This window comes from Nyctibius grandis, chromosome 11 (genome assembly GCF_013368605.1).
Source record: "Nyctibius grandis isolate bNycGra1 chromosome 11, bNycGra1.pri, whole genome shotgun sequence".
Classification (NCBI taxonomy): Eukaryota; Metazoa; Chordata; class Aves; order Nyctibiiformes; family Nyctibiidae; genus Nyctibius; species Nyctibius grandis.
Window position 1 is genome coordinate 16,315,186 of NC_090668.1, and position 22,928 is coordinate 16,338,113.

The following is a 22,928-nucleotide window of genomic DNA, read 5'->3' on the forward strand; positions in this document are numbered from 1 at the left end:
CATGTAGACAGATGAAAGCTCAGAATGTAGGATTTAAGATTTTTGAATGCCAACCAAATCAGAGAGGGAAAAACTAACCCAAATCCAGAGCAGGGAAATGCACAAGATGCAACTAAAATAGTTTCTAAACTAATCAGTTTTACACAAAGTAGTATTTTTTTCATCTGAAGAACCTTTAAACTGTGTGAGTATGATTCAGACTGTCATTATGTAGAATCCTGACCATTACACAACTAGTCAATGAAAACACCAAACCCAAACATACATTTAACAGGATATATTTTTCAATCATTTCTTCATTAAGGTTTTTAATGCATGTGTACATGAAAATTTATATTAAAAAATTAAAAAGGAAAATCTTGTCTGTTTAGAATAACTCTGAAGTGCACAAATATTGACAAAAGCTAACAGAAAAAAAAGTACAGCTCTGCTTTTTTATTAAGTAGTGTTGCAATTACTTAGAGCTGGCAAATAAACACAATCCTCTGAGTTTGAGAGATTCTCACAAAAAAAGAGAACATTATATACATCGTTCTGATGTGCAAGTATGCAATCAATATGTACACATACATTCCTAACTGTTTACATCATTCTAGAGTATTCACAGTAGAATCAAACTTAAGGTTAGAAATGTGAAAAGGCCATAACAGTGAAAGAAAAAAAAGTCAAGATATGCCTTGGGATTTTAAGACATTTTAAACTACTTGTTAATAGATATCAGATGACTAAGCTAGAATTTAATTTTGGAGCAGACTAAAAATATAGTTGTTTTTTAAATAAATGATAATGCAAGTATGCTTTTTAAATGGTTTCACAGAGGGCAGTATTACCACAAGCATTATTAATCAGTCTTCTGATTTTTGAGCACTAGTACTGACCAGCAAGAGTCTGCTTGCAGAAAAGCTGCTGCAACCATCCCCATAACTGTAAGTGACTATGTTTGTCATAGTTTTGCATATTTATATGCGTTCCCATACCTACTTTGCTCTTATAAAAAGGAAACCAGTTTTCTTAACCCACAGTACTTTAGGTGGCCATATCCACTGCTCGCTGTTCGTAAGAAGTGTAAAAGAGAATATATGCAGCTGAGGATTTCACAGATGATGCTGAGATCTCAGATACTTCATGGTCGTCAAACTTATACCAGCGTTGTTTTGAAGCATTTTTGCAGTAGGCTGTGTAGTGCCCTCCATCCAACCCGCCATAATGATTCTGTAAACATAAGAAGAAAAGAATTAATGGCCTCGAAACCTGCCATTGCTTCCCTAGTTAGGGAAATAAACTAGAACGTGAGATTTTTACTAAATACTGATCATTCTGTTTAGAATACAACTTAATCTGCAACCAGGTAGGCAGCCTAGAAAACTAGATGAATCACACAGGCTAACCCAAGTCTGGGCATAAAGACCAGCTGAACTTTGAAACGTGACATGGTTACTTACTGATACTGAAAACAGATTGTATCTCTTCAGGTTATTCTTTGGACCAATAACATACTGGGAAAGGTCAAGAGTTTCCAATGGGAAATCTACAGAAGTTTGAAGCTTTTGCTTCCATCTTCCATCATAGGAAAATCTGGAGAATTAAAAAAGCATTGTTAAAAGTTACAGGTTGTTCACAAGCTATTTAGGAGTGTTAAGCGTGCTTGTTTTCCCAGTTTTTAACCAGGGCATCATCTCAACTAAAGCATTTGGCCCCCAATTCTGTTAATGCTTTCCCATGTCTTTCTTAGCACAAATGAAAAGAGATTACTTGTAAAAGTGCTTCGGGAGCTACAGCCTAATAAAACAGGCATCGGATGAAAATAAAATTCCCACAACATTACAACTGGAAATACATCTGGAACTTTCTCTAATTAGCTATTGCAAGGGAACAATTAATCTCCATCACAGTCTGGTCACTTCATCGTAATTAATTTTCACTGATCACTGTTTCTCTTACCGTTTCAAGTGCACAAGAAGAACAGGTGGTAACTTCCAAATTTCTATTTTTTTCAAAGAATCCCTTCGAGTTTTGCAATGGCTACAGTAAAATCTATTGTTATCAGTGAGCTTTTCCTCTTTGGAGAACAATCTAAGGCATTCCTAAAACAAAATACAAACACAGATTGTGACAAAATACAAACACTTTCACGTGATTATGAAAGTATAGCAAAAATGCTTGTCTCCTGTTTGGGTGTTAGCCTGCATCAATTATCTGCATGTTATATTTGACAAAGATGAGGAAAAGTGAGTTAAATCCATGTGTGGAAGTAAATTTTACTTCATATGTTAATTAGCTGCAAGTCCTTCAAAGTATACCTACAATATTTTGTTTAAAAACCACAAAATATTTATACTATGACCTACAAAAATAAATTCTATACATGTCTTTTCTGCTACTGCGGCTTCAGTATTTCCACCCTGCTTGTATTTTAAAACTTTTAAGGAACGGCCTTTTTTGTTTTTTAAAAAAAATTTTAGAAGAATTAAAAAATAATGAAGACTCAGATCTGTTCATGTTTCAGGTTAGTGGAAATTAAGCTGGAATATTGACCAACCCCTTCAACAAGATGCTGAGCAGAAGCAACATAATATGAAGTCACAGAGAAATGTTTTTACTTCAAGAACTGTTTCTCTCTAGTGCCATCGTACCTGCAGTGTACATTTGCTAGTGGATGCAAGCGGTAACGACAAATACATGAAAGCCTCAAAGGTCCGGGACTTCTTGTGACATGTAAGACACTGCACTGTAGATTTGAACTGGCCTTGGAAGAGGGCCACAATAATGGATTCATTGAGCTGTTTGTGTTTGTGCCAGGCTAGTTCTGCTGCTCTGAAGTCATCAAGATGATCATTGTTTTCTTCCTTGTATCTTTTCCTGTTGTCAGCCTGAATAACAGAAGTTTAAATACCATAGCTGTATAGTAACATACATAAAAATAGAAAGTCTCATCGATAGGAAGCATACTATTGAATATTTGCAAGAATATTTAAACGTGTCAGTGTAGCCATCCATTTCTCATCTAGTTAGGCTTCTTACATTACTCCCTTCAGTACCTTATACTGTTTCAAAATCAATTTCTACTTTAATTCTGAACACTAGCATTTCCTTCTATACAAGGTTCCAGTAACATCATCTTCTTATGAAATAAGAAGGTCTTTTTAAAGTTTATTTCTCTTGATCATCCGACATGTATAGTTTGTTACAAGTGTTTTGCTTACTTTATTTAGGTCTTCGTGCAAGCCATCCATTAGAAAGAGAAGCAATTCTTGGGAGTCTTGTTGGCTGTATCCTGCAAATTGGTCATTAATCTTCCCAATTGTAATTTTAAAGTCTTTTGGACTAATATATTTATACTGTCCTGTCCATAAAGCTTTCATTATTACACCAAACTCTTCAGCCACTTCACCTTTATGTCCCAGGAAGTTTGACCTATACAATTAAACAGACAAAAAAAAAAAAAAAAAAGTGAGCCATTCAAATAACTTCTTTTTTAATATTGTTATGAATTCAAGTCATTATCCCAATTGCAAAGTAATTTCTTTAGACTAAGAAAAACTGGCTGTTAGATTGAGTTAATATTTTTCTCTACTTTGGCACTGTAATTTGGTTCCATATTCCAAGACTGGGCTGATGGAAGGTACAGCTGTTTCCAGCTTGTTTTGTAAACTGCTATTTAAATATTCTGTTTGGTTTTAGGAGACTCTAGTACACTCACATTTATGAATGTGGTAAGCACAATTTAATGAAGACCGTCCAGTAAAACCTATTTTGTCACATACACGAACTTTGAAAATGTCAAGACACTTAGAAATTAGCATTTGTCTCCTACTTAAAAAACCAAAACCCCCCCTTAACCCCACTAAGTGATTTTTTTAAATTAACAATTGTAAAGGCAGATTTTTTTTCCTTCAATTATAAATTAAAGGATGAGAATAAGAGATTGTTACCTGTTAATATCATCTTGATACAAGTTTCTGTTAAAATAATCAGCCAGGTGAGGTGCATTGCACAGACACTGTAATATGGAATTCATATAGCACGTGTTCCCTAGATTACGAAGTCCTGTAAGAGCTGGTCCCGATCCCCCAAACACAGGATTAAGATTCCGAATTTGTGATGCAGAGAGTCTTGAAATTTCTGCTTTAGTGTAACAGACTGGTCTGTAAGGAAGAAATTATTTTTTAGGAGTCTCAGACTTGACAAGGCTGTGCACCTAAGCCAACAGAACCGCCCTCCCTCACAGGGAACGAAATATCTTGGCACAAGACGTCACCAAATGCCATCATTTAAGGTATTTAAGACCAGTCAATGCAAGAATGAGAAAGCCATATACACTGCCCTATAATGAGGTTGAGTTATGGGCTCCATCAGTTGTTGTTTTTGTTGTTTTTTTTTAAATTCACAGATGAAGTATTAGCTGTTGATTTAACTCAGTTTAAAAACTGAAAACTGCATTTCACAAGCTGTCAGAAAACTGGCATTTAATATGTTAACACAAATACCACCACTTAAAAAGCAACTATTGTCCAATTACACTGTGACCTCTGAAACTCATGTTAATACATAACAATGATATTAATTCTCAAAAGATAACTGCCCTGTACATTGAACTTTTAGCAATGAAATTTAAGTCTATCACTCTTGCATCCTGTCAAACCTACTTAGAAAATGTTAACGAATTTCAGTTGGTTAAACACAAAGACAGTCCTATATGCTCTCATACTGCATGAGTTGTGATATAACTTATCAAACGTACTTATTGTCACGATTGACTGCAGGAGTTACAGGAACTCTTTTCTTCTCTTCCTCCTGAATGGCTTGGGTTATATCTGGGGAAGAGTAGGAGCGCTTCAGTTTGGAGTGTTCTCTTTCTCGTTCAACAGTCACCTGTGGCTTGGGTTTATGAGTTGGAGGGGTTGATGGAGGAGTGGATGAAGGAGCCATTTCTGGTGGATACATATGAACAGTATTTGTTGGCGAGTGATAGTAACGAAAGGTTCCAGTGATTGGATCCAGAAACTTGGGGAAAAAAAACCAAATTGTTTCAAAAACAAGTAAAAATCCATCATTAACTTACTTACCTATTTTTAAACTACTGTAAGAACAGTGCATGAGTTTTTCAAACATTGAGATGTTAACAGTCATGACTGGCCTCAATACTTAGTGGATTAAATTTACTGGAAGGCACCACTTTCACCAAAGTGCATATTAAACAGCAACTGCTTAGTACCAGAAACAGCAGATGAGCTCTCCTAGTTTCATTACAAACATTGTTAAAATTCAGAAAACAAATGTGTGGAAGTTGAAGGGGAAAAAAAAATTCAAAAATTAAAAATCAAGCTATCTAACTTAGTAATAAGACACAATTGAAATGCATTACAAAACTACACAAGGCAACTTGACTATAACATCAGAATAGAAAGTTACCTTTGCCCAGCCTGCAGGCAGTCCTGGTATTATCCTTCCCATTTCTTCACTTCGCGCTCTCATTAATGGCTCCCGCTGAGACTAATAAATAAACGGAAATGTAAGGTACGTACAGTTACTTATGCAGAGCAGCAAGCTACCTGTGACTTTCCCTATATAGTTACATGATTTAATGCAAAACAGTTCAATAAGAAATCCTTGATTACAGCTGGAAATACAATTTATTGTAATGGTAATATAGTACTACTATTTTGCATCACTCCATCTAAACAAAATCCATTTGTTGACATGCTCCAGAAAAAAAAGGACAATTCAGTCTCACAAAAGTCTGAATACTCAATTTCTTCCCTAAAGAAGCTACTTAATTAGAAAATGTGCTTCTGCTAAACACATATGGATGATCTTTTCTCCCTTTCAAAGCGGTATGCGGAGTATGGGTGAGATGACGAACAAGCGTGGAATGCACGTTAATGCCATCGGAAATATATGAAGATTTCTAATGAAAGCTTCAAATATTTTTTTCAGATGAATATGACAAATGAAAAAAGCAAACAAACAGCTGTAAACATGGCATAGTCTTTTCTTAAGATGATGACTTTAAAAACTGAAATGAGGTGAATTTCAACATAATAATCATAAATCGTCTGCGCTTGATTGGTTTTGGCTACATACAACACATTGTATTTACTTTAAGTCTTTCAGTATCTTGTTCAGAATCCTCTCTAAGGGGTCCTGGCTTTTGAGCTCCACTGTCTGGTTGTCCTTTAACCCCAGTCTGCTGTAAAAGATTTTGAGAGAAGGCTTTCAGTTTTCATCTGGAATGTCAGTAAAGAATGCTGATAAGGCAAAACGGGGAAAAAGCAGAGTTAAATTTTCTTTTTTGATTGTTAAATGCACATGCCACAAAGAAGTGGCAGGTATCTACATACCATGTTTATTCTTCCCAGTCTATACTACAGGCAATTTGTTGGAATAGCCGTTGTAGCTGAATGTTGTATTACATAAGACAGTCTGTTATGTAGTTTAAAGAGCTCAGAAATAAAGTGCAGAAGTTCCACCTACTCCACTTTCCCCCTCTAAAAGCTATGGGGTTTACAATTTCTTTTTAAATGAAAGACTTTTTCCCCCTTTTACTTCTCACTCTGACAAAGCCTCCCCATGAAAAAGGCAAACTGTGAAGCCAACACATTATGAATTTATTTTATCATGGGCAGTCATTTTGGGATTATGGGAAGTTGCTCTGTCAGTCAAACAACAGCTCAAGAATGAGTGTGCTAAGGTTGCCCAGGAAGATTTATGTTGGCTTCCTTGTGCATCTGCATTGCACAAGCATCAAAGTTTGGTCAAATAACAACTCCAGTTGCAAAGGGAGAGAAAAATATCGTAATGCATATTCTTGAGACATGGTTTTAAAGACATCTGTTCTGTCATTAACTCAGCTTCACAAATGGCTCCTGTTTCGTGATCAGATGATTTTTACACTCTTAGAAATTTTGCAGTGTTTTTTTCAAGAATCTGAGGAAGGAAGGAACTGTGACCCCTCTACCAAGAGCTGGAAGTGGACTGTTCACAGCAAAAATAATAGAGTAGGGTATTGCTTTGCTTCCTATGCCAGTCAACAAAATCCTGTTATATCAGCATTTCTGCAGCTGGGGCACTAAAGAGTTTCTTATGATATAATTCTGTCCCTGGCATGTGTTACAACAGTATTGGATACAGTACTGGGCTGGTATAAAGAGATAAAATGCCACCATGCCTCCATTTTTGAAACAGAGAATTGCAGCCTATGAACCATGCCTTCTAGCTCCATGTCAGTGGGAAGTTTTATCATCCTACAGGGATTCCATGCTGCCCACCCAACAAGCAAGAATCGAGGCTGTCTTGGGAAAAAAAAAAAAAAAAAATCTAACTATCTGTGTCCTGGTTTTAACTTTCTCCTCTACATTTATGTAAAAATGGCCTAAATAAAAATCTGACGACGTATTTGAAATTTCTAGATTGATACTAGAGTATGCACTCACAAATCATCCTGAATAATTACTCCACATTTGGTGATGATTTTCTCTTTTTCACTAACCTTGCCTGAAACAGTCACAAAGGTCTGAGATGTATCACCCAGAGCACGTCTCTGCATTTCCGGTGTTTGGGTTCCCTTTTCTCTTTCTTCCACAGATACTTTGTCAATCTCAATCCTTTTTGCACCAAAGCTTTCTAGTTCATTTTTATTTTGTTTTTTTGCTTCTATTGCTTCTTTGCGTGCTCTTTCTTGTTCCTTTTCTTCCTGTTCTCTTTTTATTTGCTCATTCCTCTCCTCTTCTCTGTCCTCTTTGGATTGCTGTAGCTTTTCTTTCTGTTCCTTTTCTTTCTGTTCTTCTTTTGCTTTTTGTTCTTCTTGTTCTTGTTCTCGCTTGAGTCTCTCTTTCTGTTCTTCTTGTTGCCTCTCCCGAAGTTCTTTTTCCCGTCTGTTTTTCTCTAACAGAGCAGCAGTTTCTGCATGTACACGACTTTTTTCTTCTTCTGTCAGAATGCTCTTTGCATCACGTAATGGCTTGGTGGACCGGTCTGGAACTATTCGTCCATTCTCAACAGGCTGGTTGTCGCTGACTGTACTTTCAGATTTTGGTCTGTTATCATCAGGGATTTTTAGTGAAGGCTTTTTAGTACGGTCAACCTGTAACACAAAGTGTAGAACAACAATTCACTACAGCTATTACTGCCCTGTTAGCTAAGCTTCTTTTAAGTAAGATTTGTAAGAAAATAAAGATTATATAAAGTTGACTTCTGCCAGAGAGATAGTGAACTTTCAATTTCATTAAATCTGGTAATTCAAATTGCTTGTTAGTAAAATTAGGTATTCACTTAACTTCCAGATGTGAGATAAGAATCAACAAGCCCTACAGAACCACAAGGACAGCACTAAGCACTGATTACTGCAACTCTTTGTTTTCAAGCTTGCAAAGCTGAACATTTTAGGGCAATCAGGCAGCCTAATTTGGGCTTGGTGCTCTCAGCCATGTGACAGAGCATGTGATTAATGCAGATTGGCTTGATGGGAAGAGGTATTTAAGACTGGCTTATGCTCAGACATAGGAGAGTAAGGGGTTTTTAATGCTGAAGTGGAAGTTCCGAAGAAATAAAAGCTAGGCTAGTTCAGGGAAGAACAGAAATAAGGTTTAGGGTCCTGTGGGTGAAATCTGTATTAAAGGCAGTATCTAGAAGGGTGAAAGTGAAGGGTTTGAGTTTAGCTTTGCCTCCTAAGGAAAACAGGATTTTAGTGCAAGGAGTTTACAAGGCTATCTTAAGAAAACTTTATCCCCATGAAAGGAAAGAAACAAATCTCTATACTTTCACTACTGGGCCAGGAGTGAGAAACCACCTAAATGTTTTATTATTTGAAGGAAAGTACAGTTATTGGAAAGTAGACCTCTGGAATAGCCAAGGTAAGCCATGGCCTAACTGCCCTCCCTGTATTTCATCGTATGTATGTTTTGAGTAGAAAAGTTGGCTTATAGACTTTCTGAAATAACGATCAATTGCTGACCTTCGATTTCTCAGGTGCTCGTATCAAAATATGCATGAAAAGCTCTGCGATTATGTTAAGTATATTCAGTTTCATAAAGTTCTGTAGGTTAGTTACCATCGTGTCACAGACCACCAATAGTCTCTGTACCAATGTACTTATGTACAAGGCTTAAACAAATACTGAGTATGTTTCTTTGTGGATTTAGGCTTCTGCATGTGGTGGGTCTCTAGTAGGTTAACCATATAGTAACTCTGAAACACAGCTTACCTCGGGGATACTTCTTGTAATCAATACTGGATTAACTACAAATGAACTGTCAGATTTTGGAACAGCAGCATCCTGTACATTTGGTCTGTTAAGTGATTTTAGTCTCTCTTCCAAATTATCTTCCATTTCTTCATTTTCAATCGCTTCTGTTGGAGATAGCTTTATAGCAACAACAGGTGGAACAGGAGATGGCTCTTCCAGAGATGGATATGTAAAATCCACTTTAGGAGGGGGGAGAAAAGGGAAGCATGAGCGCGCTCTTAAAACAAAAATACAAAAGCAAAATAACCCCCACATTACACCCCAGAACTTAAATTTAGGCAGAACAAGCCTATCCCAAACATACTGGCATGAATTAAAGATGCATCCAGTAATATCAAACACTTGGTGGGGAGGGGTCATCCTTTATACTTACAAGAAACAGTCACTGCTTCACTCCTGCTATGCTGGGGTGGAGTTACTTTAGCATTTGTTGTGTACTGGGGAAAACAAAGGAGCCAGTTTTCATAACCTCCTTCTAGAATTAAAGGTTCATTCTGCAGTATAGTTTTGCTTTCCCACTATAAGAAAAAAAGTTTTAATTTAAATGATTTAAAAATAGAAGAGAAACTTTTACAACGTAACAGTGTCGTTTGAATTCCTGTGTCTAGTCATTACATGAAGAGACAGGTTACTTTTGAGATTTTAATATAAGAATCAAACAGGCTGCAAAAACCCTTTGGGGAACAGGGATCCTCTTTGTGTTTGGAGAATGCCCAACACAGTTAGGTTCCTGGTTCTACCTACAACAGGGTCTGAATATTTCCAGTACAGAAAGAACCACTTACTACTACTTCAGGTAATGATCCTCCATGCAGAAAATTATTATAATATTTGCTTCAGTTTCTTATCTGACAAATTTGCTGAGTGATTAGGGGCATTGACTTTAGAAAGCATAACATTAACTTTCTGAAAAACCCTTGAGAGTTCAGGCTCCAGACTAGCCTCCTCCTGAGGTCCTCAGTATTGGAACATGAACAGGGCACAGAGGGTCAGAGAATGTTCTGTAAAGCAATAAACAGGGAGAACTGCCTCAACTATCTCTGAACCCCAGTCTTGAATGCTTAGGTAACAGAAAGACGTGCAGTCTTTCACAGGAGCCACCTATATTAAGAGTAGGGACAACACAGCCATAGCCAGAGTCCTGACTTGCAAATGTTGAGTGTCTGCTTAATAGTGAGTCTATAAGCTCCTTGCAGTGATGAAGTTCAAATTTAAATTCATGTTTGTCTAAGAGTCATTTTCAATAATGCACAAAAGTCAACGATGCTCAAAATATTTCTGGGATCTTCTTCACCAAAACTCCTCTGTTCTAGAAAGTGCCTGGCTGATAGGACTGCAAAGAAGCTAGCCTTCTGCGGCCCACCTATGCAGGTGGCCAGCCAGTTCCCAGGAATAAGGAATTATAGCTGCTAATACAGAAAAGAGGGTGACAATGTTCCTGCCAAACAGTACTAAGTACTTTCCCAAATAACTTATCAGGCAAGAACTCCATGTTTATGAGCTAGCTGTCGAGGAGGGGAAGTGAATCATTCTGCTGTTTACCTGTTTAATAAATTACACTGTCCTCTACCAGAGCACAAGCATGGGAATGTGAAACTTCAGACTACACTTCTGCTATCAAAATAAGCAGTCTTTGAAAACTGAACCAAGATGTTTAAAGTGTCATTAAGTCCTCCATGTACTTCATAATTATAGGTGATTTAAGACTTTCTTATTTGTTCAGATGAGCTAATACAAAATGTGAAACTTGCCAACCTTAAAAAGTGCATCTTTCAGGCTCTGAAGAGTTGTTCCTAGCTTTAAGTCTTCGGCAGAACTAAACCAGTCCAGCAGTATAACATAATCAAAGTGTCCTCTCCTCTTCCATGGATCTCTAGAATCCTCTGGGAGTCTAGCTTCAATCCAATTAGCAGTAACTCTGAAATGCATTTAAAGGCAAACATACAAGTAACATTTTGTCCAACAATATATTACCCGTATATGTTTATGTGCTTGGATAAAATAAATACGGTCTCGCTTGAAGTCTGTACATGCAAGTACAGAGCTGTCCAGATACATCTCACCCACTGTAATATATCAGGGACTCCGAAAATAAGTGTTCAAGTTTTAAAAGCATATAATCTTTTTTCAGTCAATTTATAAACTTATAAAATTAAATATTTCACTATGATTTAACATTATTTCATACCCAGGACTGATAGCTTCTTCTGGGACACTGATAGATCTTGGAATACAGGATTCCTGATAATCCTTCAGTCTTCGAGCATCCATTATAATCAGTTCAATATTTTTGTCCGACATCATTGCAAAGAGTTTCTCAGCTGTGACTGCTCCTTGAAATACAGAAGCTATTAGGTGCAAAAGCTACATTATACACGGAGATAGCTATGATCACATCTGACTGGTGCGGTCAAGACTACAAACAGATGAAATAGAACAGAGAAGTCCCACAAAGTCATGGAGGTGAGACACTATCGAATAAACATATTGGCCCTTTTGCTCCCATTACTGTAGTGATTAGCACCTGATCTGCTGAATTAGACAATACTGAACACTGCAGCGATAAACTAGTTTTAACTTTTTGTGGTCTCATTTAAATCAAGCTATATAGGCAAGCATTTGTAAACTACATGCTGCAGATGTTCCTCTTCAGTTAAGAACTGTAGAGAATATTTTCACATATTAATTACAGGAACAAAAACCAGAAGGTTGGGAGGGGAAAGGAAAAAATTCTTATTTAACTGACACATTTCAGCCTTGCCTAGATTTCTTCTTATCAGTTGAGGAGAAATTTTTCTTTCTACTTTGACCACTCTAGGGCTAGTTCAGCTTTAGTTATTAAACCGTTGAAAAAACTAAGTACGGCTTTCTAAGTTCAAGTGATGAAGGCTGCAATGCAGAGCTTAGTTAATTACTAAGTTGCTGTTACTGACATGCAGGATACTAGAATTTCATCAAAATACTCTGGCTGTAAAATAACTCCTTAAAAGAACTGCAGCTGTTTAAGTGATAGGTGCATAGGTATATGGAGACCTTTTTCACATCTGTGTGAACACTGCATCACTTACCACTCAGACTGTCAGACTCATCCTTTCTTTCTAGCGAATGCTTCCCCTCACCATTAATCTGTGTTGTAAGGAGGAAAAAAAAAAGTTAGTTTAATATCTAATGCTCAGAACCAAGGTGGCCAACAGACACTGACTCTCGCAGAGCTTGAAGGAAACTGGCCAGACTTAAGCCACGGGAAGAAACCTAGAATAAGAAAGCTTCTTCTAAAGATGTGTTGACAAATGTACTAAAAAGATACCAAGGTTGCTGCCCTACCTAGACAGAAACCAGTTAAAAAGGCAATACAGCCTAGGACAGCATCATGTGCTACACTAAATTCATGAAGCATTTGCAGAGAAATTAGTTTATTTAGGAGACGTTATCCATAACACCACCTTATTACCGTTACCTTGGGTTTCTTACACTAGCTAGTTCTTTATAAAACAGAATTTGACTTTACAAAAAAACTACTCTATGCAAGACTTGGAGGTTGGTAGGACTCAACATTTTCCAAAGAAATCTCACAGCAGGGTTATGGGAGTGTAAGCGGATTTTAAAAAACATGATTCTGAACTGGAAATAGCTACTAGTAGAGATGAAAGGCTAGATTAAAACTATACATTTCGTCTGACTTAGTTTGTAAACATCTTCAATTACCTTTTGGCTTTTTCCTTTGGAATCCGCAGCACTTTCTGAGGAGTTTTTGGCTGAACTCTTTCCATCCTCTTTTGGTTCTTGCTTTTTCTGCAGCTCTTGTCTATCCCTCTCTTCAAGTTTTTTCCGAACTTCAGCTTCCTCATATCTATTGGGGGGGAAAAAAAAAGCTCACCTTTTTTTCAATATTGTGTTATTGGATAGCCTTGGATAATTAACATCAGAATCATCAAGTCTTCAGGAGTGTGGGGTGGAAGTATTTGAAGTTTAAAAAGCAAGTTGAAGTATTGTCAATTTTTGTATTCCAACAAACCCCATTTTCCTCCATGACTGCACAATGCTGTTTCTCCCACTCTTGGGTTGGTTTTCTTATTCTTACATCCTGTTTTGGGTCCTGTTTCACAGCCACTACTCTGAAGGTTAACTAATGTTTTTCTCTAAACCTGGACTCATGCTTAGCTATGGTGTTACTAAGTGTAATGAGTTTTTCATTTCCTAGAGGAAAGAGTAAGTATTGGTGACTTACAGGTAAACTTCAATATAATATAACAATCATCCCAGGTATTTTGTTTGGTTCTGCAACACAGCTAACCATAACAGTTAGGAGTAAGTTAGTTCAGTTATCTAAATTTCCTTTCTCTGAGAAGTTGGATCAGAACTACCTACACGGTAGCAGTCACCTCCAGGATGTAAGCTGCGTTTGAAATACTGTTATGTCCTCACATGTGTCCCTGCTGTTTGTTTCGAACACCGGGGCTACAGTGAAGTCAATGGAAGAATCATGTACACTTGAGAGCTCTGGTAGACCTAGGTCTTGCGTACAGCTGTCCTTTTCATAAAGCCTTAGACTTTAAAACTAACCTTCCAGCCTTTTGCCATTGTAAGGACAATCATAATACTGTAAACCGGTGACCTCCAAACTACAGCTTTTAGATCACCAACCGCAGGTTTGTACAGTCACATCAACTGTTAAATAGCATTCTATTATATTTAATACAACTGAGAAGCTTAAGGGTTACTAGTGATCCATAAACCAAAAAAGAATGTTTTGAACTAACAATTTTGATGACTGAACCAAGCAGTTAAACGTGAACACCAAACTCTATTAGTAATTGTTAATGAATTACTAATTAATTAGCCTAATCAGGATTAAAATGACAATACAGCTGTGTTTCATATCAAGAGTACTGTGTTAATAACCTAGATCATTAAATCAAATTCTGCCTCAAAGTCTTCTCCACTAATTGGCCACTAATAGGAAGGAGGCTGCAAGTCTGTAACTTTATTTTGTGGACAGGCTTCCTGATTTGCCTAAGGCATCACAAGCTAGAACAGAGCATTGTGTTCTCATTTGGAGTTAACAGCACTAAAGTATACTTCAGATTTTAACTTAATTCAGTCAATATGGAATATTTACCCATCAATTTCCCATTTACCCACTGATATGCCTTTGAAGCACATAGTAGGTCATTCATGTAGGTATTATATTCCCACTCCTATACAAATGATGCTACAGCAGCTCCACTTTTAGTTAACAATTAACATCTAAACTATTTGCTGGCCTACTGCCTGGAGAAGAGATTATACAAATAATTTCCCTGAAACCACTTCTGTAGTTACACAGGAGTCACGTTTCATTTGTATTAACTTTATACATTTTGCCCAGAGTAGCTGTAAGTTACTAATTGTGTCAACTTTCAAAACTGTTCCTTTCACAAAAAGCCACAAGTTACTATAGAATAAGTCTAAATAATTTTTGTTTTCTTTAGCTCTATCAGTGTTTACTCTTACAGTGAACTTGTAGCTGTGTCAAATTGTAAGACTCTTAATGAAAAATAAGGAAAACCTAAAGATTATTTCATGCATAGTATGATACGACATCTTTGGTAAGCCTCTTTTCATATATGTGGAACTACACTCTGATTTCCTTGTTCACCTAAACTAACTTTCTGGATTAAGGGTATAGAATATGCTTTCACCATAATACCTGTGGCGGGGTGTGGGAAGGGAAATGTGCCTAGCTGAAGGGAGAGAGTTAAAAGGGTGAGAAAGGGGAGAGAAATATAGTCGCTAAGGATGCAAGAAGCAGATAAGGCTGGACGCAAGACATACTGCACTAAATATCACCTACAGATAGATTCTACCTTACAGCACACAATTTCATGGCTCATGGCACAAAGACAGGTAACGACAGTTGTAAATGAGCTACCCAGAAGTCCGTTAGCATCAGCTCAACTACATACTGGCAAAACTGTGTATTTCCACTTTTTAATGTATGTAAATATTAGGAACATCCACTAGTATATTGGGTTTCAGATGACCTTATGATGAAAAGGGTAAGGAGGAAATGGCTCTTGATAATCTCTAGTGTATATATAGTTCTATAATTCTATATCTTGTGGGGTTTTTTTTTTTATCAGTCATTAAACAAAAACAGGAGACAATATCAACAAATCATAGTTACCAAGAATTAAGAGACAATGTATACAGTGGCAAGTTATTGGAGTACATGATGATGAAAATTATCTCTAAAAACAGACTTCTGTGGATAAACAACTTAAGCTCTCAAGAGTTTCGGGTATCTAAGGTCTACTCAAGTGCAATCCCTTACTACTAAACAGCATGAAAACCTGCAATTGCACATGTACAGGCTTCTGGTATAATTAACAATATCTTATCTATTAACTGTATGCACATACCTGAGTTTAAGGCTGTCTGAGAGTCTTTCAGCTTCTTCAATAGCTTTTTTTAAATTTGTAGGTCCAAGAATTGAATGAAAATAATCCTAAAATTACAAGCATCACCCCACATATTAATAGTACAGCTTAATAATGCCTACTTCCATGCATATCAAGAGCTGCTAAGGTACAGAGAATTGGTATCATAATGATGTTAATGCCAACAAAAGGAACTGTTTTGAGTCAAAATATTTTCCTCTCAAACATAACTTTGTAGGTAAAATTGTTCGATAGCACTAATAAAAGCTAGGCAAGGCAACTGCACCAAAAACAGTCTGAATGGGAAAAGTGACAGTAATACCTTTCCCTGAAAAAATATTCACAGATCTGACAAGTTACATACCTTATGTGCATTAAAAGCAAACTGTAAAAGCAATTAACAATAGACTTGTCAAAAATAGGAAGGAAAAAATATCATCACAAGTGAGACTTTACTTAATACCAGCGTAATCCTTTGAATGTGCATTAGTGTAATGCTCTGTACTTCTAATACTTCTACCAATGCAGGAGAGGTCAGTCAGAAAGCTTTTATACCTGTTGCTGCTTGAAATCAGGTCTCTTTTTAATAAAGTTATAAACAGTCACATATTTCATATATAAGATGTAAGCTTTTTCTTCATCTCGGTCCAGTCTGCTTTCCTCTGCTGCCTTGAAAATCTTAAGGGCACTCTGCACATAACTGAAATCAAAGAGGAGGAGTAAAGCACGTGATTGTTGACTTGTCCCCAAACACCTTTTCATTACAAGATGTCATTTTAAGTGTTCACAGCCTCTGCCTGTATATTAAGCATTTGATTTTACCATCTTAATATAAGGCTTTCATTAAATATGAATTACAATCATGGTCCTCCAAATAATGTTTGTTTACTAGCCTTATTTAAGATATTCCATAATTAAATAGCATACTGAAATATGGAAAAAAGTACTTAGCAAGAAACTTCTCCCTTCTAAAAATAACTTTTTTTTTGAGGAAAAACTAATTCATAGTAAGACAAAATGAAATCATTGATTGTCTAAAAATGCTAGAGGCAAAATATTTTCTATTCGCACATTTGCTAAACTTTTTATCATTCTTAAGAATTTGCATTTATTTAGCCTTTTCTCAAAGTACACCAACTTTCATGGGCATCATGCTCTGTCCAAGTCACGTTTTGGCAGTATGTGAAGTCACCTTCTGTACGCAGTAAGCATATCTGATGTGATAGTTGAGAGATCTATATGTAAGACTATCAAAAATTTTCTCTCTAACAGAAATAATTGAGGAAATTTAGATCCACAACATAGTTGTTCTGGAACCTGCTCAGAAGAGTAGCACTAATACTTCTAATATTAAGCCAAAATCAATTAAAACACATATACCTCTTTGTACTTGTCTTTTCAGGTTTTATTTCTGTCTTCTTGTTGAGATCTTTCAATGAAGTACAGAGATATAGCTCCTTAGGTACAGATGCCACAGCAGGCATGTTAATGTTGTTACTTATGTCCCTTCTAGGATGGTACAGCTTCTTAGAAGTCTCTGTCAATATTTTTCTGGGGGGATAAAAAAGTAGAGAGAGCCCAATTACATTCCAAAGACTTTTAATACAGTTATAGTTACCTGTATGGGGTCATTACCTAATCTATCTCACTTTATGTGAAGTAGCACTAGAATAAAACAATCTGGAACTTGTGCAGTTAAAGATTAAGCTATGAAGAAAAATTCTAAATGCAATTTAATTGTAGGTAATTAGTTGGAGCTCTAGTATCTGATCTGGTCCGCTACAATCTGGCAAAATGTTGTTATAAAACTACAGCATCAGTACTTTTCGATACACTTTTATACAATCTATATTACTACTATTTCAACAGAATTGCTTACATAGAAAGATACATATATTTAAAGCAAAAAAGGAAAAGAAACCTGGCACTTATTCTGGGCAATTATTTGTAATACAAGCATAAAAGGACAAAAGTATTTCCAGAAGTCAAAGAAAACTTTGCCAGCAGTTAGAAGGATAATGCAGCTGCTTAAACCGCAACTATTTAAATGTTAATCATCCATAAGGGTTCTCTTTTATCAGTTCTTAGTATTATTGAGGCAAACAGAGTGGCTGATTAACAGTATAAATTAATCCTCCCAAAGTGACAGAATTATTTGAAACCACTCTAGGTAATTTATCAAGAGTGTTAGCAATATGCTGCTAACAGAAGAATAAGAAAAGAAATGCTAACTTAACAATGTTCAAAATCATTATATCCAGCAAACTTGTTCAACTATAACACCAGGAAGTATATTACGAAAAATTAGCTGACTTCTCTGTACTCTGAAATTAGTAACGGATAATTATTTTATCACTACCTTAGCACAAACCTCTGGAAATACACAGTACACCCATGGAAACGTGACTTCTAATGTCTCTGTAAGAGACAAGCTGAGAAAAGGAAGGTTGCTACTGTAAAAGCACGCTTGAAACTTCCTGGACATACTGTAGGTCTTAAACTCCTAGGTATCACTGTCTTTCTGCTTTCATTTGGAAGTGCTCTCCAGGTAGCCATGAAATAGTTAAGCAGAGTTTGGCCAGAGGGACTGTTACATCACCTCATCTAACATTCTGCATAGAGCAGTCCATTAAGTCTCATATAGGTGGGCTAACTAAAAATCTTTGAATCTAATACACAGGAAGCTATTCCAGCCCTTGGGGGTGGCAAGGGAGGAACTGAGCTCCCTCTCAAGAGGTGAGACATTAAGGTGCTAGCAATACTGAAGAAATTAAGGGGAGCTAATTAGAAGAAAGATGCTCAAATGATCCCAACAAATAAATTATTTCCTAGTAGTGAAAACCCACGTGGCCTTTGACAAGATGAAGGTAGGGCGTTTCCCTTCCACCCTCAAGGTGATGATCAGCATGACAAGTGTGACCAAAAAACCTTCTACTAGTGACCTCAGAGTGAAGTTTCACCCAAATGAATGAATCTGTAGCTGACTGCTACCAAATGAGGTGATCTTGATTTCCCTTCCTCTTTCTCATACTAGTCTGGTACTTGTCCAGCCTCTCATTGAGCCAATTGGGCTTGCTGAAGAGGCAAAAAGGCTATGGAGCTTGTGCAAGGAGAGCAGCTGGCGTGTGCAGCCAAGAATGAGAAGCCAAGATGGGAACGTGATCCCTTCCCATGGCACATAGCTGTTAGTCTTTGAAGTATCCCTGCATATAGTATCAGTAGGTTGACTGTTCTTGGTCTAGGAACTGGTTATCAAATAAAGACACTAAGTTAACCCCAACCTTTGATAAGTTGATGTTGGAAATAAATGCAAAAATAAGGTAAGATGCATGTCTAAGGATGGTTCTTTGGTTTAAGGTCTGGCATGCCAAGGTCAGACTAAACAACATCCAGCTAGGTATCTTACTGCTTAAACACAGATGCTGTACTTGCTCATTTTCCAACTACACAGCAAGTTTTCAAAGTTGATAAACTTGTCAAAAATCCTTCCTTAGGAAACTGATTTTCAGATGATTCTAGGAAATAAATAATCAAGTACTCAAATACTAATTTTAATACATAAAATTAATAACATATCCCATGCCCCACTCATCTTAAAACCTTGTCTTCTCTATACAAGGTGTCTTATGTTCAACTTTAATTTTCAGGGAGATATTTTGGTGCTGAAAACAAGGCAGAAAATTCTTTTGAAGAGCTGCATTGGGTAGAAACAGACACACCCCCTGCCCCAAAGGAAAGGACCTTTCCCATCTAAAAGCTTTTTTGCCTAAAACAAAGACATGCTTTTTACAGCCTCATAGAATTACAAAGAAAGGCTTCACTCTTATTAAGATTTTAGCGTTGCTTGTGTAATCCTTCAGAGCATGTCTTTACCTGGCTTTTTTTTCCCCCCCTTGGAACTGTAAATAGACTTTTTCTTTGAAGCTAAAGTCCTTTCCAAATATATCTTCAATGTTTGCTGTTATGTAACCAGTATTTTCTTAATCTTAAGTGGCAGTATTTGGTTGTGTTCTGACAGAATATTGTAACTATGTCGTCCGAAAAAGATATGAATACAACATTACTGTGTCTGTGCGCATATGAGGGGAAAAAAACAAGATTATGTGGAAGATGAACCACTTAATGGAAGGCAAAAGATGCTAGCAAACTCTCAAGTGTTGCTGACACACCTTGATATGGGCAGTTCTTCTGGAACCTCATCTATACAAATGTAGAATTAGTGGATAAAAGCCAAATCTGAGTTTTGGCCCAGAACAAAAATTGGCTTTCCATGTTTTTCTGCTATGGTTAGTAAGTTATAACTGCAGGTCTTTAAATTGCCAAAAGTAAGTTCACTATTGAACTTGTCTATTTCTTGATCTGAAGAAATTTCTATACTTTTCAAAACACAGGCTACTAACCACAGTATCTTATGAATGAGGTATTACTCTCTGATCTCCCACAGCACCATAATTCATAAAATATTCTGCAGTCAAACGAGTAAGGATGCATTAGGAATAACATCTTCTAAAAAAAAAAAATCAAATTCTCAACAGCCTATTTAAGAGAATCACATACAGCATATGTCGTAAGTTAATATGAGATTCCAGTTGCAGTTTCTAAGTCATTCTTCTCTACAGAACTTTAACTATGGAACTACAACTAGCATTTTCAGTTTTATGCAGCAAAAATTCCCTAACTATAACCTACAGGCTGACCACTGGGTGCCAGCTGACTGCTCAAGAGTCTTGGCTCAGAACCACCCTTAAAACTCCTTAAGCTTCTACTAAGTTTTAAGATGTGCTTGTAACTTGATTTTCCCTTATGCTCAAATGAATGAGGGTTTTTTCCCCCTTCCCTGAGCAGGCTTTGGGTAGACACTGATTTCAGAATCCAAATCAGCTCCTTTGCATATAAATATAACCAGCTGATTTTTAAGCTGAATTATTGCAGATATCCGATTCCTCACTGACCTGGTCTCAATGGTTCCTCCAGCAAAATAAGCTGCACAAATAAAGACGTTCAGGAGTAGTTAACATACAGTGCTGAAATGCATGGAGATAGACCAGCTACTGCAAGTTCTGTACAAGGTCTCCATTTGTTTCCACTAGAGGAGCTGCAAAGACTGTCCTTTCTTATCAGAGTCACATCCATTTTATCAGGATAGACTCTCACTGCTCCAGGCTGTATTGACTAGATGACGCTCACTTTTGCCAAGCGTTCCATCCCCCTCCACGCTTACAATCACCATATCAATACAACAGCAACACTGAGGCATCGATGAATCCTTCCAATTATATATATGGATCTTTCATACATCTCTAAGGAAGAGAGTATCTTCTTTCCCGGCAAGAAGAGAGAACTGGATCATAAAACCATAAATAGAAGGGATGGAAGAAGCCATAATAGCTAAATCTACTATTAATCAGTCCTGTGAGGAAGAGAAAAAAAACCTATTTCAGATTTTTCAACTTTTTCCTTAAAAATTAAGATCAAACTCAAAACCGTGGATCTGTTCCTCCCCCAGCTGAAGTATTATCTGACTCCTTTCTTCTACTTAGCATGCTGAAAACCAGGCCAATATCCTAAAAATGAGGGAAGTCATGCTTGGATGCTTATGGGCTTTAGAATACTTAGAATGGATAGTTTTACACTGACAGGGAAACATACCTGTTGGTAACAGGTTTTTCAACATCTAATTATCATGCCTGTTTTACTAAGGATATGAGTAAGCTTTAAGTGGAATGACCCTAGCAAGAACAACACACAGAAGCAGTTACATTGCAAGCAGCACACGCTAACACAGTCTGAAATAAATTGACGTCCTAAGTACTGTGCATCACCAATTCAGGTATGTAATAAAGCATTATTCACATGTTGCTAAGACTTGAGCAAATGAGAAATGAGCTTCTCATGAGCATTAAGTTCCTCACTTTTCTTGGAATTAAGTTTTACTGTCTGTACTTTGTACACAAGAGTTGGTTTTTTTTAAGATTATAAGTATTAATCTAGAGATACAGTATTTCAACATGACTGAACTATACAATCAATTAGCATATTTACCTCTGTGAGCCCTCTAGCTTTATTTCAGGCTCTGGTACTGTTACAACTATAGGCCATGATCCTGTAACTTCAAGTGATTATAACCACTGGGGCTTCTTATAGCAAGGCCATTATGCTCACATAGAGTACTCAAACTGTCACCATTTTGCTGGGTACTACCAGTCATCCCAGCAGTAACACATTGCAGGTCTGTCTTTGGCCATGTACCGTGCAAACTACCTGCACCGCCAAGCTTGGGAACCACTCTTTTTGCATAGTGAGAAAATCCTTTCTGACAGTTACTCATCCAACAGTTTAACTGATACTGAAGGGGAGGGAAGACACTACAAAGTTAAGTTGCTTAAAAAAAATTAAATTGGATTTTATACAGGAAGTTTGCAAGTTACTCAATCTAAGTAAGAACACAAACAGCTTTGTTTCTTATTTAGATAAATTCAAATCTGCAAAGCGTACGCCAACATTATAGGTGATAAGAAGCCGGGGACATTACAGAGAGGCTGGCAACTCCTCCAAGTTTGTAACTGGGCGGTTAAAAACCCTGCGGCGCCCGGGTGGGGACTCGGGACCCCGCGGCTGCGGGCCCGGCCGGTGCCGTGGGAGTCTCCGCGACACCGCAGCCCGCCACCGCGCCCGCTCCGGCCGGAGGAGAGCACGCTGGGAAACGCTGCTCCCCTCGCATCTTCCCCCGGCCGCTCTCGGGCTCCGCGGCGGCTTCCCCCGACCCCGCTCCCGCGTCACCTCGGCCGGGCTGCGGCTGGGGGCGGGGGCGGACTGCGGGCTGCCCAAGGTCACACCGCCGGCACCGGGGCGAAGGGCTGCCCGCCGGGCCAGGCCCGATCTTCCCTCGCACAGCCCAGCCCGGCTCCCCCCGCCCTCCGCAGCCCCTTGAGGGCGGCCTCCGCCCCTGCACGTCGAGGCCGGGGCCGGGGCTCTCCTCCAAGGGCGCCTGCCCCCTCCCGCCGCGGCCGGACGAGGGCGTGAGGCGAGTCCGCCTGTCCTACAGGCCTCGCTCCCCCGGCGGCCTGGGCGCCGCCTCCGGCCAGCGCGGCAGGCCCGGCTGCGTACTCACCGCCGCGGGGACTCGGTGTCTCAGCCCGCCGGCCCGGGGCAGGCCCATGTCCGAGCGCGGCTGCCGAGAAGACGCTACGCGGCCATGGCTGCTGAGGCGGAACTCGGCGGTGTTCCTCCCTCCCGGCCCTCCGCTCCCCCTCGGGGGCGGGGAC

General features: G+C 38.2%; 1 protein-coding gene across 3 annotated transcripts; it reads right to left on the reverse strand.

Annotated features, from left to right (window-relative positions):
* Positions 1-262: 262 nt before the first annotated feature.
* On the reverse strand, positions 263-22,928 carry LOC137668589 (ubiquitin carboxyl-terminal hydrolase 8-like). 3 transcript variants are annotated; one of them, XM_068410226.1, is made up of 20 exons: positions 22,775-22,928; positions 17,044-17,214; positions 16,219-16,363; positions 15,646-15,731; positions 12,950-13,094; positions 12,313-12,370; positions 11,433-11,574; positions 11,000-11,162; positions 9,618-9,762; positions 9,203-9,423; positions 7,490-8,083; positions 6,101-6,190; positions 5,413-5,493; positions 4,742-5,004; positions 3,933-4,145; positions 3,204-3,414; positions 2,634-2,870; positions 1,942-2,084; positions 1,443-1,575; positions 263-1,212 (listed from the first exon to the last, which is right to left on the reverse strand). In XM_068410226.1, the coding sequence occupies exons 2-20, from the start codon at positions 17,145-17,147 to the stop codon at positions 1,027-1,029; spliced, it is 3,360 nt and encodes a 1,119-aa protein (XP_068266327.1). In that variant the 5' UTR covers positions 17,148-17,214; positions 22,775-22,928; the 3' UTR covers positions 263-1,026. The 3 variants fall into 3 exon arrangements, with proteins under 3 accessions (XP_068266327.1, XP_068266326.1, XP_068266328.1); XM_068410225.1 differs by having other exon boundaries at positions 11,433-11,577; XM_068410227.1 differs by lacking the exon at positions 6,101-6,190 and having other exon boundaries at positions 11,433-11,577; positions 22,775-22,927.

What these genes read in the sequence shown, in the direction of transcription:
- LOC137668589 (XM_068410225.1), bottom strand. Translation starts at nt 17,147, where the DNA reads ATGCCTGCTGTGGCATCTGTACCTAAGGAGCTATATCTCTGTACTTCA. An exon ending in TGAAAGATGCACTTTTTAAG is followed by an intron (nt 9,763 to 10,999) that starts GTTGGCAAGTTT and finishes TTTTTCTTATAG; the next exon opens with TGGGAAAGCAAAACTATACT. An exon ending in GCAGTCAATCGTGACAATAA is followed by an intron (nt 4,146 to 4,741) that starts GTACGTTTGATA and finishes TCTTCCTTACAG; the next exon opens with ACCAGTCTGTTACACTAAAG.